The 19,733-nt window shown below is 41.0% G+C and overlaps 2 protein-coding genes across 2 annotated transcripts in view; both read right to left on the reverse strand.

Moving 5' to 3' along the window:
• lig1 (ligase I, DNA, ATP-dependent) overlaps positions 1-5,388 on the reverse strand; it is a 50,096-nt gene extending 44,708 nt beyond the window's left edge. Inside the window, exons 1-3 of the mRNA XM_076019635.1 lie at positions 5,100-5,388; positions 4,411-4,473; positions 2,655-2,841 (exon numbers count right to left, since the gene is read on the reverse strand). Of these exons, the coding sequence (XP_075875750.1) occupies positions 2,655-2,841; positions 4,411-4,473; positions 5,100-5,116 (267 nt within the window). The 5' untranslated portion in view covers positions 5,117-5,388. The remainder of the gene's footprint in view (positions 1-2,654; positions 2,842-4,410; positions 4,474-5,099) is intronic.
• Positions 5,389-6,205: 817 nt separating this feature from the next.
• On the reverse strand, positions 6,206-16,248 carry LOC142884309 (ETS translocation variant 3-like protein). The gene is made up of 6 exons (XM_076019821.1): positions 16,180-16,248; positions 14,984-15,041; positions 10,491-10,722; positions 10,043-10,172; positions 7,599-7,689; positions 6,206-6,537 (listed from the first exon to the last, which is right to left on the reverse strand). Exons 2-6 carry the CDS (start codon positions 15,039-15,041, stop codon positions 6,206-6,208), a joined length of 843 nt encoding a protein of 280 aa, XP_075875936.1. The 5' UTR covers positions 16,180-16,248.
• Positions 16,249-19,733: the final 3,485 nt, after the last annotated feature.

Here is a 19,733-nt window from a genome sequence, read left to right on the forward strand (position 1 = left end):
AGTAATGATTACTAGTACTACCAAAATTTGTATGTTTTACTTTTCAACTCGAACTTGAACTATTCATCCCCTTTTTTCAGCAGCCATTAACACAAAAGGATGACCCTTACGCCCGGTTCACACTGGACGCGGAAGCGCTCTCGCACTCTGATACAATGTACTGACAAATATAACATACAAAAAATATGATCGAATTTGTCATTCGGTTTTTATTTTGAAAATTCACCGGATTTTCTCGTTTTTTTTGAGCGACTTCCTGTACTATCGACGAGGACGTTTCCATTTACAATTGACGCCTTACCCATGTTAGTCCTTCCTAGTGCTCATCTACGCTCAGTGTCTCTTTTTTTTGTTGTGTTTACAAGCCGGCTGCAAGCGTGTGACTGTGTGCTGTGAGTCAATTCATTTCCCACATAAATGTATATTAAAAATGCATATAATTGCTCCCGAACTATTTGAATTTAATTAATTTTCTAAACTGCGCATATTATGGTTTTATCGGTCTTTCAACTCCAATTTCTTATGACAACAGTTTTGACACATTACGAGAGCACATTAGTGCCCCCAAGCATGTGTTCTTTTGTGGCTGGCTGCAGGCCCGGTGGGCTCACTCCTCTTTCACCGAGGGCCTGTTACATTTTCCTACATGGAGATAAATATATGTTTTAGAGCGGGGCATCAGAATCCATTCGGCCATAATGACCGCCATAAAAGGATGCAAGAGGATCCCGCTGACACACGCACACAGACACACACATACACAAACAGCCACACACAAAGGCGTATCAGTCACTATCTTGTCCTTTGGTGAATAAAGAACGAGTGATTTCAGTCAGATGACAAACAAAATGAAGTGGGCTGATGGGTCCACGTGGAGCAGCAGCAGCAGCAACAGGTGGTTGGTTGACTGGCAGCCGCCGGCGATAATCAGGTTTTTCATAACACCGCTAATTGGCAGCTATATTCAACATGGTGATTCACCATACAATTAGAGCGCCTTTGTGTGGCCGTGCTGTTCTGACTCACTCATTATGACAGACTGTCTTGGATTAATGAGTTCTCAACGTGTGACGGGTCACATTTTTTTTGTTTTCCGTTCACATTGTGCCAGTGTATCCCAGAACATCCCATAATAATGACACAATGCTTAAAACTGCCTTTTGGTTTGTTATTTTGAGAACTTCAAATATTAATATTATTATTATTATCAATTTATTTATTTATTATTGTACGGTTTTATCCTGTTATGGTATAGCTGGGTATGTTTTATAATATTCAATATTTACTTGTTTCACTTGTGCTCACAGTATTATGGTAAAAAGTACACAAAAGTACTTTCATATGCAAAGTACTTTTGTGTACAAATGTTATGTAAATGTATACATATATGTTGTATAGTTTTGGGTTTACATTGTTGTTTGTTCTTTCCTGTCCGCTAGGTGTCCTTTTGGGCACCAGATGGCGCAGTAGATCCTGTGTTCCCTTTTTTTTGGCTTGTTTTCAGGTGCGGAAAGGTGATTGGCTGGTGCCAATATTTAAGGAGGAGGACCTCAACACCTCGCTCTCTTTGTTCTTCTCCCAGCTCCCAACCAGAGGCCATGTGCAGCAGCAGCCGCAGCAGCAGCATTCTTTGTTCGGCCATCAATTCTATCTTGTAATATACTTCAGTTCCTTTTGAGTCCACTTAGCCCGTAGGAGAGGGAAGCCATTTTTGTTGTGACCTTTTTCTCCTGTGTTTTAGTTAGGGAGGTTAGTTTGACTGTCATTTATTTGATTATTGTTTTCTTCTTAGGCAAGATCTCTAACAGAGCCATTTTGTTTGTTGTTTTGGCCATGCCCTCCCTGACGCCAATGCTATGATGGTGATGTTTAATAAAAACCATCCTGTGGACGAAGCACCTTGTCTAATTTGAGAGCTGGGAGAAGGGGGGGAGCCTTTATGTTGTGTTTTTTTTAGGTTTTTGAAGGCATTATTAGTAAAGAACCTGCTGAGAAATAGACCATAATATAATAATATATAGAATAATTCAAACAAATCCTTACAACAGCATTGCAACAGAAAAAAAAACTGTAACTAAACAATAAGGAGGCCAACGACCAGCGTATCAGTTGATACCCCAGCAGGATCATATCTTGATCAAATGAATTAACCCTGAATTTGATTTGTCTGTCGCCATCATCACTGTCAAAATTAAACTGAACTCTTCACATCTTGACACACAAGCACTCGCCCAAACTGACTGTGCTGCAGTGAAATGAAGGGGTGTTAAGGTTGGCAGCGTCGGGTGCTACCACAACCAGTTGGAGACAATGTTCTGAACAGGGATGCGTTTCCCCTTTGGACATGCATGTGTGAATATGTAGGCAACTGGGTGGATTTAGCGGTCTCAGCTCGATTCCATTCCAACCCTTGAGCAAGTCGCTTGGAGTGAGAACACAACCGACTCAGGCCTGTTCTGTATGGTGTTGTATTGTAATACTTTGCTGTAATTGTACAGCACTGTTCCAAAGAGCAACCCCTCTTTCTTTCATTCATTCATTCATTCATTCATTCATTCATTCAGTCATTCGGACATAAAAGTTGGTTTCATCTCCCCAAAAGGGAGGCATGCAGACTGACTCAAACCCAAAATTCCAGGTAAGGTGGCGTTTACCTTTTCCTTCTTAGCAGCAGCAGCTTCTTTGTCTCCCGGCTGTGCTTTTGTGGCGATTTGCTCATTAACGACAGGCGCCTCCTCATCGTCGCTGTCCAGGATCTGACGGCTCCGTTTGCTGACCTTCTTGACAGGAGAATCGGCTTCCCGGACGCCGTTCTGCACCTTCAGAGGGCTTTTCGCAGGTCTGGAATAAAAAAGGGTCCAGGGACGAGGCCATTAAGCTAAATAAAATCTCATTTGTACAAAGAAAGTCACAGCCAAGGGGGCGCTTTATCAAGGATTATTAAAAGGGGCTAAAATCAATTGCAAAGGCAGTTATAAAAGGCTGGGACACATAAAGTCAGGGCACGAGTCATTAAGCAGAGGTCAGCAGTGATGGAGAGATCGTTACATCAAGACAAGCGAGTTTAAGACACGCATTAAAGAGGATACAGTCTGGAGATAATGAACGTCGCCATCAAAGCAGCTCAGACATGAGAAACAGACTCCTGTGATATTAACAACTGGCCACAAGAACAAAAGTGAACTTGCAGAGAAGCTCCGTGACTGAACAGGATTAAAACTAAAGTGTCAGTGTGCTTCCAACACGTTCAAATGAACTGATGCATTATTGAATCTTCCGAGCTATTCATTTCCCTTTACATACTCTGTTCTTTATGTGTGGTATTTATTAATCTTAGCTAAATTGTGGGGCATAATTCAGACGTACGTAACAATTTATTTTCTTCTTCTTGTAATTCTTTTAGCGAAGTTAAAACCAACTAAAACACAGTAAAGCTTAAAACAAGCCACAAAATATAACCAGAGATTTGATTTCCTTTGACCGATTTATCTTTGTTGCGACCAAATGGGGTTCAGTCCATAAGTTTAAATGCACTATTTCATCCATCCCAAGGGAAACTGATGTGTAGAGTTTGTACTATAACGTATACTGTAGATAAGATTAAATATCAGCTCAAAGGAAAAATGAGCAGATAAAAAAATAAAGCAAAACAAGATGAACAGGCTGCGGCTGCTTGTTAGTGATGTCCCTTAGGGTGGAAATGTGGCTGGATGTCAAAAAAATATATACATCGATGGGCAAACAAAACAAAATGCAATAACACAGTATCAGTACATATCCTGTTCACCTGATTAAAGGCAAAGCACATTAGATTGCATGAGGATATCATCTTAGCGTCATTTATACTTATTTAAACAAGTAACTTGCAACAAAAGTAACCGAGCGTCTTTGCAGTAACCTTAGGAAAAAAAAAAAAAAGCTGTTGACTTGTATGTAGTTTCATGTCAAATGGATTTTGCGCTGTTGCTACCAACCTTGACCGGAAAGAGTGTTTCTAAAACATTTAGGTGCACTAACAGTGAGCAGTTTTGGCTGTGAAAACCCAATGATAAAAAACCAACGACGTGATGGGATCCATCATCACTCTTATTAAGGGGCTTTTTTGCTGGTGGAAGGCAGAAGCTTCCGTAAGTTGATGTAATAAATTACTCTCTGTGCTTTTGACCCTACAAAGCAAGGCTTAAAAAAACAACAACAACAACAACAAAAAAAAACAAACAGACACAACAAAACAAAGGGCACCTTTTAAAATGCAGCATATTTGGCTTGCACACACGATGGCAACTGTGGGAATGCTTGCAAACGTCAATGTTATAGATACATGAAGACACAAGATGATGCAGTTTTGTGTGTATGTCCAGACCTCACGTGCTTTCCTGTTCGGTTTAACTTAAGAAGACATGCACTTACTTTTTCAGTGGTTCATCGGTCGCTTTCTTCTGGGGGTCTTTGCCTTTGGGCTGAAAGAAGGATCTGAGGGAGAGGAACGGCGTAGCATTTAATTCCGCATTCTCATGGTGACGAGTTGACTGCTTACATAAACACTGTAAAAAAAAAAAAAAAAAAAAACACGACGTGCCAATGCAAACAGACGACTAGTATGAAGCTACACGAACAGGAGGCGAAAATACGTGCCTGGTTTATATGAAATGGCTGGCGTATGTGTGTCATGTAGTAAGATAAGGACGTCTTTTGTTAGCAGGCATAGCTAGCTACCCCTGGTAGCTTGTATTGCAAGTGAGTTGGTTTTCTGGATAGTAGCTGCTGCACTTTTCGGGTCTGCCAGAATTAATCGAGTTTTACATTTAAGGACAGTTTTCGAAATACTTGCCTGAGCAGAGTTTGCTGTTGTTAAACGGTGGGAGAAGGAAGTGAATCGAACTCCAGCAAAAGTAACGTTATCGTAGGTCAAGACTTAAGCTTAGCAATATCATCGTTTACACTAAAAAAAACAAAAAAAACAGATATAGTTAGCTAGCGTCACGCTTTTCTGCTGTCACTACTAACAACTGAACCAGCTTAACTCACACGTTTACCAGCAAGCTACCACTGCCAGGAGCAGCCAGCTAAATAGAAAACCGTGTAAATCGGATACTTACGCGATGCTCCGCTGCATGTTTGACGTTGGACTATCCGTTTAACACCGAGCTTAATAACGTGTGAGCCTAAATTATTAGGTCCACAAATTCAACATTCATACAAGTGACACGGTAACTCCCGCGCAGCAAGACGACGTGTTACTTAAAATATTGGGCGCCAAAAATGACATCTCCACCGAAGATTGTAAAAAAGAAAGATGGTGTCATACGTCAGCTAAGAGAAAATACGTTTCTTGGGTTCTATGAACTCGACAGTGGCGATCGAATCGCGCTTACCAGGATTATGAAGAAAATATTGGGGGGGGGAATCTTGGATAAAATTTTTTGAAACAAACATGTATTTCTTTAAACAAAGAGAAAGCGAAAATGTCCGATTCTGTTACATACCACAAGGCTCAAGTACTGTAATTGTTCTAAGGCAAAACTCTAAAAGAAATATGTTTGTCTTAAAGCAGATGTTCGATAAATACTTATATGGCTTATGATTCTAAAAATTAAATCTGAATTTTACAGGTTTCTTTCTGCAGTATAAAGTCCAGATTTATAGTCCGTTGAAAATATCAACGAGTGATACCTCTTGACTTTAGTACATCTCACCTCGCCAGGAAAAAGTATTGTGAAAGTTAATGGCGTGACAAATTGCTACTGCCCCCAATTGTGTCGGGGAAGTTACTGCAGGCACGGCGCACTGATTATAAAGCTTCTGAGTAGACCGTGGAGGTTCCTTCAATAAATAAATAGTCACAACGTTTTTATTAAGCATCATTTATGCGGTTGTCGTAATTTTGATGTGTGTAACGTAGAGAGGGACGCAAGACAAACACCTGAATAATGCACACTTAATGCAGAACTTTATTGAGTCAAAGACCGGTGCCATATTGTTATTTGCTTGCAATTCCTACATCGTTCAATGAACTGCTGAGAAAGAAGAAAAAAATAATATCCCCAAAGACATTTCTGTCAGGAAATACAGACACACCATGATTCACCCAAATAAATAAGTCTGTGTATCACAGAATCTAATGTACAATCAGCAAAAAAGAAAAAAAAAAAGCGCTTTTTAGAACGGGGTGAAAACAGTCCATCGTTATCAATTTGTTCCTCCTTTACTTGACTCTCTCTTTCCCGCTACTGGCTGAATGGCTCCCCATTCTCCTCCCCTCTCCTTGAACTTCACTTGACTTCACTTCACCAAACAGTCCTCGACTGACGTGGTTCAGATCCCAGTCTGCAGCGGCTTTGTGCAGCCAGCCGTTAGAGCTGGTGTGCAGAGTGGAGGTCAGACGTGGGAGGCCCCCCGCATCACTCAGCTCCATCAGGTTCATCCTTGGGTATGCAGCCGGGGAAGCAAAGGAGAAGTGGCAGTGGAGGGTACGAGGCGTCGGCACGGGTTTAGGGAGGCAGCACGGGAGGAAGAAGGGACAGGGAGCAGGCTGGACTGTCAACGGGAAAAAGAGGGACACGAAACATTAATTTTCTATTGGTGCAATTAAATTTCACGTGTGTGTCTGAACATTGGGAAAATGAAAGAATTTGTTATTTTTTTGATAATCTTTTTACACCAAATAATGAATTGATCAAAGTTGTTTTTGATCTCCAGATTAAGCCCAGATCATTCTCAGAGGCTCTTTGATGTTTAAAGGACAGTCAAGCTCTTTCTTGTCAAGGACTTTGCTTGACCAGGAAGCTTATTAAAACACTGTCTTCATAAGCAATCACAATTTCATCACAATCCACATCCTGCCGGGACTTTCATTCTCACCATCTCAACTGGTTTACAGTGTTTGTGGCAAAAAAAAATGTAAAATCACAATAATGATTTGTTTAGAGTTATGAGCAAATTCTGTTAAAATATAGTTTGTCTATAAAGGGTAATAACTATGTTTAATGGCAAATACAGGATATCTGAAGTCATTGTGAAAGAAATGTTATTTTTCTATTGCATTATTATCGTTTTTAAAAAGTCTCTGCGATAATACAAAATTGGAATAACATCATAAAATGTGAAATATAATACAGTTTTTACAACAAAAAAAAAGTTAGAATCCAAGTGCTTAAATGAAACTCAAACTTCCCCTTCAAGGTCAACACTGTAGAGCAATGCTGTATTTCACCTTTCAAATTGGAGAAGTCAGAAAAGTGGAGGACAGCAGGAGAGTTTCCTTGAGACTCAATCTATTTCAAACTTCAGGTGCTCTGGATTCATATGTGATGTCAAGCTGAATGTGTGACTTTAAGGAGGATGGAAAAAGCATTTGCTTTTTTGTCGATTCTGATGAAAAAGGAAAGCTGAGGCACCCTGATACTGCCTCAGCCAGCAGTGCGGTTGCCTGACTTTTACACAAAACTCTACCCAGAAAATACCAACAAAATCATTCCCTCTCGTCCTTGACAGCAAGTCTCAAAATATTTTCACATGATGGGTCCCAATATGTTCACAAATTAGTATCCGGTGAATGAATATCAAATCAGGTAAATGGAATGCGGGTTTGTCCCTACCTGTGTCCATCACTGGCCCAGCTCCCGCACACAGTGAAGTGCCTACTCCTGGAGAAAACAGAGAAATAGCAGGAGGGCCACTCTGTATCAGCTGGAAAATGAATAGATAGACGGTGAGATGGGAAGATGGAACTGATGAAAAAAAGACAACAGAGTCTTTAGTTGCATGCTCAAAACATTAGGAACGCCGGATCATAAGATCGAAACACATCAGATTGGAATTTTAGGTGTATTAATACTGCACTGATCCCATCGTATATCGTTTTTAACCATCACCTTCAACATTGATTTTGTATCAGCGAGATATTTCCGCTGCTTCAAACTGAACTTTCTGTCCCAATGTTAAACAATTTTATTTATGCAAAATAATTGAAATTACATGAAGGTACTGTAATAGGTGTTACAATTACATATTTAAGTAAATTGTAACACTCAGCCTGGGGCACCCTGAACAAGAACCTCTAGTTGATACATCTTTCCCTTTCCATGACTTTTGCTGTATAAGAGGCTTTTAGGGAGCATGAATTGTGCAGGGGTGCTCCGCTGGAGTACAGTAAGAAAAATATCAAGGTACATCTGAAATTTATTATCTTACGCGGTCACTGGTGAGCAGCACATACGTTCTCATTTGGTGTAAAAACAATTACATGTTCCTGATATATTGCAAACACGCAACCCAGAAATTAATCAAACCACAAAAGAAAATCATGAGTTTTACTCCAAACTGGAATTGTATTTTAAAATGAACCTCACTTTTATAGCAGTTTTCTAATTTACGAGACAATGCATGGCTCTCTTCTCCAGCAAAATATTTAATTAAAGTCACTTTTGTTCTCTCTAATAGCAGATAGAAAGTATCTTACATCCCTGGTTTGCTCACAACTCTACATTAGACAACCAGTCAGTTTCATATTAAATTATAAATCAGGCTTGAAAAATGTCATCTTTTCAACCAGTCTCATTATTGCCAAGGTTTGTTCAAAAATAAAAAAGGTACTGCAATTGTTTCTGTATGAGAATGATCAATTTAAAAGGTTAATAATTAAGTTCAGGTAATTAAAAAAAAAATGTTTCTGCATATACTTGCAAGGCAGTTGAGGTCAAAGAGAATTTCTACATTCATCATGAAAACCTCTGGTTCTAAACTTTTTCTCTCATTCTCAGTTTTACAACAGCAGTTAGCTTTGTGATTAATGAAGCATGAACCAAAAAGCTGTCAGAAGTCTGAGAGGGAACCATTGGCTAAAGACGAAGAGAGACGGACCAGATTCCATATTTGGATATGTGGTATGTGGCAACTTTGAGGCATTTTTACTCAGAATTAGAGCAAATTGGACAAAATGGACATTGGGGCCTATTTAATTATTTTGTTCCTCACAATTTGGACCAACAAAAAAAAATTGTGCAAGTTTGTGAAGCCATGGATTTAGTGTTCCCTTCCTAGTTACAGCCATTTGTTTTTGACAATAGCCATTCTTAGTCTTTCTGCAACCATTTCTGGCGGTCCCTGCTGGCCAAACACTAGAATGCTGTAATGCACTTCCCTAAAGCTAGCCTCCGTTTTGAAACAGAAGCTATGCCCATCTAAGGGCATTTTGAGGGTGGTGTGTCCATATATTGGAGGGGAATTAGGGTTCTGCCCCAGATTGGATGTAGGTGCAATTTCTCACATTATGTTGCATTTTACCACGTTTTTAGATTAAAAATTCTACACCACTTTCTATCTTTTCCCTTGGAGCGGACATAGTCAGCAAAGACTGACTACTAATGCCTGATAGACTGGATAAAGCCAGCCAGATCTGCCGCCATCTCGGTGTAATACACAGAGGACTGACGCTAGTAACGTTTGTGGAATTGTATTATCTATAGAATGAGAGTAAAAGGATTTGAAAAGGCGAATTCAGTCAAATAAAACATAATTAGGTATAGTAATCTATATCGTATTCCTATGCACAGACAGTGTTTTTGTTTGTTTGTCCTGGGTGATGTATTTTGTCTACTCTCACAGCCTCACATTTTTTCTGCTGCTCTGATTTCCTTTGATATGGGTCAATGGAAGGAACACAGGAAGTGACTGTAGCTGAGATCAAAGTAGCCAGTTTGATCCTTTTTTTCTGGCTGTACTCCCAATAATATTTGCCCAGTCACCTGAAGTTAATCCATCAGTTTTAGATTTTAATTTACTCAAGGCTCTTTACCATAAGGATTTATGAGAATATGCAATGGATTTAGATAGATATCTGACTGTTATTTTGGAGTAAAATTCTTGCCAAAGGATGACATCCACATTGTGGAGCAACTCATTTTTACACAAAAACCTGTTAAAACCGATGGAGTGTGTGGACGAAACGACATTTGGAAGGACCCACTTCTCCACGCGGTGGTGTCGTCCTTTGGGGCATTTGCGATGTACAATGAAGATGCGGAGGGTGATGGTGAGTGACCTGGTGGCCAGATGGTGGTGGAGGTGGAGGTCTTGCGTGGTAGTTGACCAGGATGAGTTTGTTGAAGTTAAACTTGTAGGTGAATCTTTTCCCTTTGGTCTTGTGCAGGATGCGCTTGTTGTAGTAGTATCTGCAAGTGAAATGTTTTCTGTGTCAGGCTGCTAAGACTCTCAAGTATGTGTCTGCCCGCTGGAGGCATGTTGCTGTTCTCCCAGCTAAGGGGAACCCAAGATGGGAGCGGTTCCCAAATGGCATCCATGGACACTGCTAGAGTGAAATATTTATTTGGACCTGACAACATGTGTGTACGTTGGATACCTCGGAGTGCTTTTTATTTACCGCACACACCCGAGGGAGGAGGAGCCACGTGCGTGGACCTTGAAGTAAAAGTGCCCGAGTGCCTTTGGTGTCTGGGTGTCACGGTTGCTGCTCGTGCATTTTGCATCACCTGAGCGCCCGGCTGAGCTTGTCGTAGTTCATGTGCGGCTTGCCCTTCCTCTCGCCCCACAGCCTGGCCAGTCGCTCCGGATCGCGGATGACAAACTCGCCCCAGTCCCCTTCCCAACCGATGGCGGCGCCCTCGCCACGCCCCAGCAGCTCCAGCAGGAAGTGCCACAGTTGGATCTGGCGGGAACCGGGTGACCAGGCGGGTCTGTAGGCCCAGTCAGGGAAAAGTGCTGCTGGAGAAACAGACAAAGAGGTTTTTAAAGGTTGAAGTGTGTAATATTTGGAGATTTTTGAGTGGTCGGATTTTTCAATTGCAGCGCTCATTCGCTCACTCTTCCTCCCTCTCCTGACCTTGCCAGTGAACTACGGTGGCCAGCACACACAAACCTGGATACCTCGTCCACCTTCTTCTTCAGTGGTCTGTTTGAAGATGCAAGCGTTCACCCTAAATATGAAACGCACTGTCACGCAAGGATGCCTGGTGATTGTCCACAGCAGGCATCCTTAGAAATATGACGGTGCAAGATGGCAACTAACTGCAAACAAGACCCTTATTGCTCTATGTATATATTCTTCTATATAAATAAGAACCATTCTATGGGTAGGAAAACTACTTTTATCGTACTGCGAGCATACACTTTTATTACTATATTTACAGGCAGTATATTAAGCTTTTACCAATATAAATATCTTAAATCAGTGCAAATGCTTCATGCTGATGGATTATGTTTTTTTTTTTTTCCTTTTTTCATTTGAAAACACCGTTGGTGTGTGTGTGTGTGTGTGTGTGTGTGTGTGTGTGTGTGTGTGTGTGTGTGTGTTTGGCTGGTTGTTGGTGAACCCTGACTGGAGGTACTGTAGCTGGTCCCGCTCTGGCTGATTGCTTGATTGACAGCCAGGCCAGCCTTTAGAACCAGACAAGACCCTGCTCTCTCTCCCTCTAACCCTCCTCACCTCCCAGCCAGCCTCACCTTTGGGTCCTTGTCATTTTGATTTTGGTTAATTGCTGCTAGAGCAGTTATGGTGAACTGCAAATTCTTTTATCGCTCTTTTTCACCTGTTTTTCAATAGTTGGGCAGCTAAGTGTTTGTTGTTTGGTTCCCCTGCTAGCTTAGGTTTTGTTATTGTCCATTTAGAACTGTTTGCTCTGTTATTCTGGCCTTGGTCCACCCTGAGGTTACATTCGCTCTGGTGTTAAAATATTCAGTAATGCACTTCTAAATAAATCCTTTTGCGCTTTTTCACGCTAACAACTTGGTTTGTGTTGCTGCGTGAGACCTGGGGAAGATGAGGCCTAATTCATGCTGTGCCTGGAGTGGGCACAACAGAGTGCTGTGGTGCGTGCATCCGCGTTATTGATGAGCCTGCCAGAAAAAATAATTTATTCATTTGTTTTTCAGTTGGAAAACTTGAAACGCCACAAAATCGTATTTAGCCTAGCCTTGCTTCCTGTCCCCACGGAGAGCTGGGAGAGATGGGTGATGTCAGGGTCCTTGTGAGCAGAGACAGCACAATAAGAAGCTGTTGCATAATTTATGCTCAGTCATACACATTGGAAATGGTTAATGCTCTTAATTGGTGTATTTCAAGCTTAAGGGGGTGAGAAATCCCAATTTGATATTAAAAGTTGTAATTTCAACCCAAAATATAAATATGCAATTATTGAGTGTGTGGGTCTGTGTGTTTTGTTTGGCAAACAGCACAGAGCAAAAACTTATGGTATAGAAAACTTGTTTTTATGTTTTGTTTTGTAAAAAAAAAAAGAAAAAAAGATCTATATATATATATGTATATATATATACATATATATATGTATATATATATATATATATATATATATATACATATATATATATATATATACATATATATATATATATATATATATATATATATATATATATATATATATATATATATATATATATATATATATATATATATATATATATATGTATATATATATATACATATATATATATATATATATATATATATATATATATATATATATATATATATATATATATATATATACTTCGGAGGGCAAGTGCACTTTTCGTCAATGTCCTTCTTGGAAATTCTGGGGGAAAAAAAATATTAACTTAGCCCCAGAGTTCATGCCTCCCCCCAAATACCAGAGAAATCAATATTAGATGATATTCTGCAAAGTTGGTTTTCCTCCTAAGGGCAAATTTCAGTCACACATAATGTCTTAATGGCACTGTAAAGTGCATCTCAAGAAATCTTAAAAAGGAAGAAGAAAAAACTAAGAACGAAGATCCCTGTTGACATCTGGGACTGAAGGACTGAAGTTGAGTGAACAGCGTTTCATCCTGTCAGGCCAGAATAAACCCAAACACAGACGAGATGTAACTGCTGTGGAAGAGAGAGTAAAAGCAGACTTATACGTATGTTTTGCTGTGACCCAAATTGGGAGAATTTTCTACATCAGTTTATATTTGTTCATATTTCACTTTTTTCCCCTTTCAATTTTTATGTACACATGTATGTGTGTTTCTGATACAACCCCTTATACAAATATATGAAAAAATAGAATAAAAAAATACAAAGGAAGTTGGTTGTACCTAAGAAAATGCCCAGTGAGTAAATTAATCAGCACACACTGTTGTACCACCAGCTGCTGACTGACTGTTTGGAGCTCCATGTGAGCACAATTTTCAACATTATACATTTACACACTTCATCCAAATTGGTTTGATGACTTATTTGTTCAACAATGAGATACAAATTACTCCTCACTGTTGATAAATCACAGCAAAGCAAAACGTTTCACCGCTCAAAATAAGCAATTAACATGTGTTTTGAGTCGGACAAGTTTGCAAACGATTGCTTCATTGAGACGAAATATGAAAAATATAACAAGGTCGGCGAGGACATGTGCAATTATATCTTCCATTATCGTTCCTTGTGATCACAAAGGTTTGTTTTCCTGCAAAAGCTAATCATTTGTTCATTATGAGGCCGTTTCCAGCTCATTATGCTGAGTTCAAGTTTGTCACAGAAGAGCAGAGGCTGTCATGTAGCTGAAGAATCTTCCCTGCTACATGACTGAAGAATCTCTTCTTCAGCTTTCCTCTGCTTCTCTACTCCCAGTTGTGGTGTTTTGTTGTGGAATGGTCTTGATGAAAAACACAACCGTGTACCCACAAAATGCACTACATGCAGCGGCAAAAAAAAAGACAATTTGTGTGTGTATTTGGATGTGTTTTCTTTGGATTTGTGTGTGTTTGTATAGAGTTTGTATGTGGATTTGCGTTTTTTGTTGTTGTTGTTGTTGTTGTTGTTGTTGTTGTTGTTGTTGTTGTTGTTGTATTGTTCCGATATGATTTAGGGAGTGTGAAAGATGTGTGATTTTGTTATTGTAATATTATTTTTGAGTGATTTTTGATGTGTATTTTCTTCCCATATCTGTGTGCGTGTGTGTGTGTGTGTGTGTATCTATATATATTTTTTAGTTTTTTTTTTCATATACCAAATGTTTTCAAATATTTGTACCTACCTGAAAGTTTTGTTGAACAAATTATCTCATGTTCATATGATTTTCATGAATTTTTTGTTGAAGTTATTATGCCTCATATGCTTTAATCACTCAAAAGTTTTGTTATTATTCATGTTTTATTGATAAGACATTTTTTTTCTACCTATACTTTAACTTTGAAGCACTTTGCGGGGTTTTATGCAAATGACTCATTTATACTCATGCATTTCGGATGTATGTCTGTGGTGTCCTTCAGGGTGTCTGACAAACCTTCGTTTCCCCTGACTAAAGACATCATTATTCATTTGCCTTTTTCTTGAACGTAAACAAATTAAAACGTCAGATTGCAAGAAGATAATGTGGGTTCCTGCCTGATCCGCCGTAGTTGTAATTCATTTTGGCAAAGACGAAAGAAAGGTTACTGAGGACTGGCTCCTTTGCTGTCTTTGGCTTTGTTTTTTAAAACTTAAAGGACTTTTTTTTTTTTTTTTCCAGCGGAAGATTCTGATTGAAGGACTATAACAGGCATTAGCAAACTGTGGCCCTCGGGTCATATGCGGCCCATTAAGCTTTTTAATCTGGCCTGCTGAACTTAAAGAAATTGTGTTAATAGTCAGTCAGTCATAAAATAGCTGTATTTCATCCAGTTTTTCAGTGTTTTAAGACTCATTTCAAAAAAGAGCTAAACGCTGTGGGGGCTTCAAAGACATATTATGTTGTAACGCTTTCGTTCATTTTCAATTAACATTTAAGCGTGTTTTCTGCATATACCATGATACATTTTTCCTCCTATGAGGTGGGTCACCAAAACACTATCCATCTGCTCCTGCTCTGGCTCCTCTGTCAAATTTTAGAACCCATTGTGGCCCACCAGTCAAAAAGTTTGCCCACCCCTGGACTATAATAAGCATTCATTGGCGTGAATGGCCTGCCATGCACGTGATGACCTGTTCACACACCAACAACTGGCAGACAGAGGGGGGACCACTTACTTCTGCTCCAGTATGGTGCCGAAAGGTGTCCGAGCGGTGAGCTGCAGCTGCACTGCATCTGAAAAAAAAAAAATAAATAACGCCTGGGAAGCGCCAGCAAAAGGCTGCCACAGAGAAATATTAATTACCCATCTCGCGCTGGTAAATTATCTATCACAACAAAGCACAGATGTCAATGATTAGAGCAGCTTCTGCCCGCTGTATCTGAAAATGAAATCTGTGCACATTTAAGACAAATCTCAACCCAGAACAAAGATCCTCCCGACAGCAGAGCATCACCGCCAATAGAATTATTATGAGAAGGTTTTTGAAAATGCCTGGGATGTCACATCACTGCGTGTCGGATGGCATCTATAAATCCCCAGTTTCTTTTGCTACTTTCCCTGCAGACCCTGTTTAGTATTTCTGCAATATTTTGGTGTGTGTGTGTGGGGGGGGGGGGGGGGGGGGGGGGTGTCGGGGGGCGCAATTTCATCCTGTAAACACAGACATCATCCTTCTACAGGCTGAGTGACCTTCCCGGGCCAAATCAGAGTGGCAGAGACATCCAGTATCCTCCCTGCAAGGCTGAAAACTCATCTCTCCAAAAAGTACTTCACATGACCCTCGATGAACAGTTGTCCTCACTCCTATAAGCCTCCTTCTCACAGGCTGGAATATCCTCTTAACTTGGAGCGGCAAAAAAGTCAAAAAAACACGTTCTTTTCCTGCTGCTTCCTCCACTGCATTCACACGCTGTTTTAAAGTTCCCTCCATAATCAAATAACTGCAAGAATACATCCAGAAATAATCCAACATGATTTAGAATAGAATAGAATAGAATAGAATACTTTACTATTTGGGGAAATTTGCATAATACAGCAACAATATAGTGCAAAAGAAGGGAAATTATATGAATTAAAAATAAATAAAGAAACAAAAAAAATCTCTACAATAAGAGAGGAAAAAACAAGATATTTACATCATATGGACAGTTATGTACCTAACATTTTTTAGTTTTTAGTATTTTGATTCCATTATCATAAAATTAGTGAAATTAAGACCCCAAAAAAATCACACCAAGTGAGGAGAAAATTTCTTGAAGGTAAAATACAGGAAGAGCCAGTCTTAACGGAGCTACTCACTAGCAGGAGACCTCCCCCTCCACCGTCCCGTTCACACACTGAATGAGTGCAGTAGAAAGTGTTTGCTGTTACCTTGATCAGAGCTGCAGAGGGAAGATGCACGCTGGATAAGCAACAATGAGCAGCTGGTGTGTCGGCCCGTTTCAAGTCTGAGAGCAGTGAAGGATGGTCGGCCCGAATCTTAAACCCCCTCCGTCTCATGTCTCACACACACACACACACAGACACACACACACACCCACCCACGCCTCCATCCCTCCCCCATTCTGGAATTAAGGAGACCAAACTAAATGGAACAACCTCACAGAGGTTGCAGATGCCCTTTGAGAAAAGTACCAGATGGATTCTTAAAGAAAAAAAAAAGTTTTCAGTGAGCTTTGCAGTGGGGTTTCAATTAATGGTAATCAATAAGCAAGTCACGTGGGGAGTTGATTATCATGTGATGGGAAGTTTTTCACCCTGAAGTCAGAGTGTTGTCATCATTTTTTTATGGTAGTGATATGGCTTTTGTTAACATTGGCGTGTGCTGCTGCCTGTCCTGGCCACATCATCCTTGTAAAAGAGGTCTTGATCTCAGTGGGTTCATTTCAGGATAAAACTATTAAAATAGTTAGAAATATGATTTAAAAAAGCAATAAAATGTTATGTGTTATAGAAAATGTAAAAAAATAGTACATAAATCATCAAGTCAATGTATATATATATGTACATGCACTTATTTTCTCTTTTGTAAAACTAAATCAGTCATAAGTCATTTATTTGATTCTTTGCTGTTTTCTTCCTCTTAATTTGGTTTAAAAAGCATCCAGAGGGAGTGACAAGAGGAGGAATCACTTAAAATGACCACTTTATTTGCATTACATCCTTCAAATAATGAGACAAGGCCCAACATAAACTGTCTGAATACAGGCATTACTCCATATGATCCGCTGCTGTTACCCTGCATTGGATGGGGGATCCCTAAAAGTTGGACTGCTAGGCGGATGAACCTCAGAAGAGATAGTGAGAGACAGAGAGAGAGAGAGAGAGAGAGAGAGAACCTCCTTCTATCCACGAGGAGGAAAAGTGGTGCAGCAGCTCGGAGCCGCTGATGATTGGAGCCCGTCACAGCCGGCCGAGTGAAGGTGACTGCAGAAGGTTTTCTTCTTCTTCCCGGCTAAACCAAATAGGCTGAACTCAATACCTGAGACGCACTTAACTCTGTGACAGCTGCCTTTCACCAGGCAGGTGTGACCTTGGCTACGGTCAACATGCTGCTCAATACTGGGCCACAGAGGCCTCCAGAGGCCCCGAGAGACCCCCAGAGGTGGTGGTGGTGGGACCACTAGTCCAAGACCAGGCAGCAACAAATCGTAGGAGGGAGAAATTTCACCTGGGAAAACCCCAACACAAACAATTTACAAGGAGACATAACGGCCCATTGGATCTCTTGTTACGGTGAGCAGGTTTTCAGGTCCTCCGGTGGCGAAGCTGCGAGCCGACGTTTTGACTAATTACAGAAAGTCGGGGAGCAGGGAATCCGTTTTTTACAGAAACACCCAGGAACCTCGTCCTCGTTTTTCTCAATTAAGCAGAGCCAGTCTGCCCGGAGAGATGCGAGACACAGAGAAAGAGGGGGGAAACAAAGAGGCTGGCGGAGGGGACGAGATTCATCACGGGCAAATAATCATGGGAGCAAATTTTAAGAGTCGGGGAAGAAGAAGAAGAAGAAGAAGAAGAAGAAGAAGAAGTAGAAGAAGAAGAATATTGACAAAAAGAAAGCATTAGTACAATAACACACACACACACACACACACACACACACACACACACATATATATACATACATATTTATGTATGTATATATGTCTATATATTTGAGGCTTTCAGTAGGTCTCATGGGTTATACAGGGGGGTCTGACCCCCCAGCACCTCCCTTTATTTCACACTCACTCTGGCAGTAACAACATGCCAATACACTGAGTGAATTTGTCCAATTTAATTGACAGATTTTTATCTTCCCTGAAATTGCAAAACCAGCGTCAAATCCCCTCAATGTCATTTCGCTGCCGAGGTTTCTCTGCTAAATCTAGTCCGACTGAGTCTCACTGTGACAGGAAGCGAGAAGCTGATGGTTTGCTGACGCTGTTGCTTCCCAGAAAAAAAAACAGAAAAAAAAAACAATTACGCTAAGAGGCCTGTTTACTGCAGGGCCCACGTTAAACTCATCAGCCGTGTGGCAACAAGGAGAAACGCTTAGCATATTTACCTAAATTACAAAGCACAGGAGGGATTCAACGCCACTTTGTTCCTTCCACCCAGACGCCTGTTGACTCTCGGAGCATTTTTGAACAGATGGGGCATCCGTAGCCATCAGGAGCTCCAACGTTATTTGTCCTCAGATTAAGTTCGATGTTGTTTTAAAGTGCGGGAGCGGGAAATTAAACTTTCACATCATCTGCGTATGTGATACATGCCTGAGTGCTGAAAATGCACACATGCACACACACACACACACACGCAGAGTCTAAGTCTCTCTCTTATCATCCCTCAGATGTGATAGCTGACACCGGGGGCTTTTAATTCCAGTGTAAATACAAATACTCTCCCAGACAGCGATCAATTATTCATGCCGCTAATTGAGTTAAATGTTGTGCTTTTAGCAGGCCAACGACCTCAGGTCACATGCAAGGGAGGCAGCGGAGGTGGGGGGCGGGTGGGGCAGCAACTCGAAACCAAGCACACAAACGCACTTGCTTGCACTTGTGGGGACCCTGAACAAGTGATGGCCGAGGCTGCAGGTGAAAGGAAGCAGTTTGGGTTCAAAACCTCCACACACACACACACACACACACACACACACACACACACACACACACACACACACAGCCAAGAGAGGAGAAGCAGTGCTGAAATAGACCCTCAACATATAAAAAAAACCAAAAAAAACGAAACGGTCTCAATGGCTCCTCTCAGAGACAGAAGTGTATATAAAACACAGTAGTTTATGGTCGGAGGGCTCAGTGTGAGGAGAAGAAGAGAAGCTGATGACACTTTGGAAATAGAGTCCTGGGAGTGATGGAGCTGCACAGGTAGCAGCCCAGAGCCCAGTGACAGACAGACAGACAGACAGACAGACAGAGTCAAACGGGATAAAAAAAAACAAACTTGGAAAACAGAGCCAAGCAGTGTTGGCAACGCTGCAACGTCCCCTCAAGGACAGTTAAGGTAATGACCCCAAAGAGGAAACTGGCTCTCACACCAGGATCTGAGATCCTCCTCCTCCTCTTCTTCTCCTCTTCTCCTCTGTCTCTTCCTTCCACATCATCGTCTCCTCTGAGTTTGTGTGTGTCAGTGGACGGAGGATGAGAAGGATGAGAGGATGGTGTGTGTGTGTGTGTGTGTGTGGGGAGGGGGGTGGTGGTTGGGGGACAGGAGGGGCTGCGTTGTAAATCTGGATTTGATCCTCTACTAAAAGGACTGTTTGTTTTACAGCTGACGACCCCGGAGCTTAATCTGGCGCTGAGCTGCCTGCTCAGTCTCTCCTCTCCTCCGTCTCCTCCGTCGTCTCGTCCTACACACATCCCTCAATCGTATCATCCTCTCACAGACCCCCCCCCCCCACCTCCCAAACCCTCCTCCACCCC

This window comes from Nelusetta ayraudi, unplaced genomic scaffold (assembly GCF_046127955.1).
Source record: "Nelusetta ayraudi isolate G7.1 ecotype Tasmania unplaced genomic scaffold, CSIRO-AGI_Nayr_v1 ptg000011l, whole genome shotgun sequence".
NCBI lineage: Eukaryota > Metazoa > Chordata > Actinopteri > Tetraodontiformes > Monacanthidae > Nelusetta > Nelusetta ayraudi.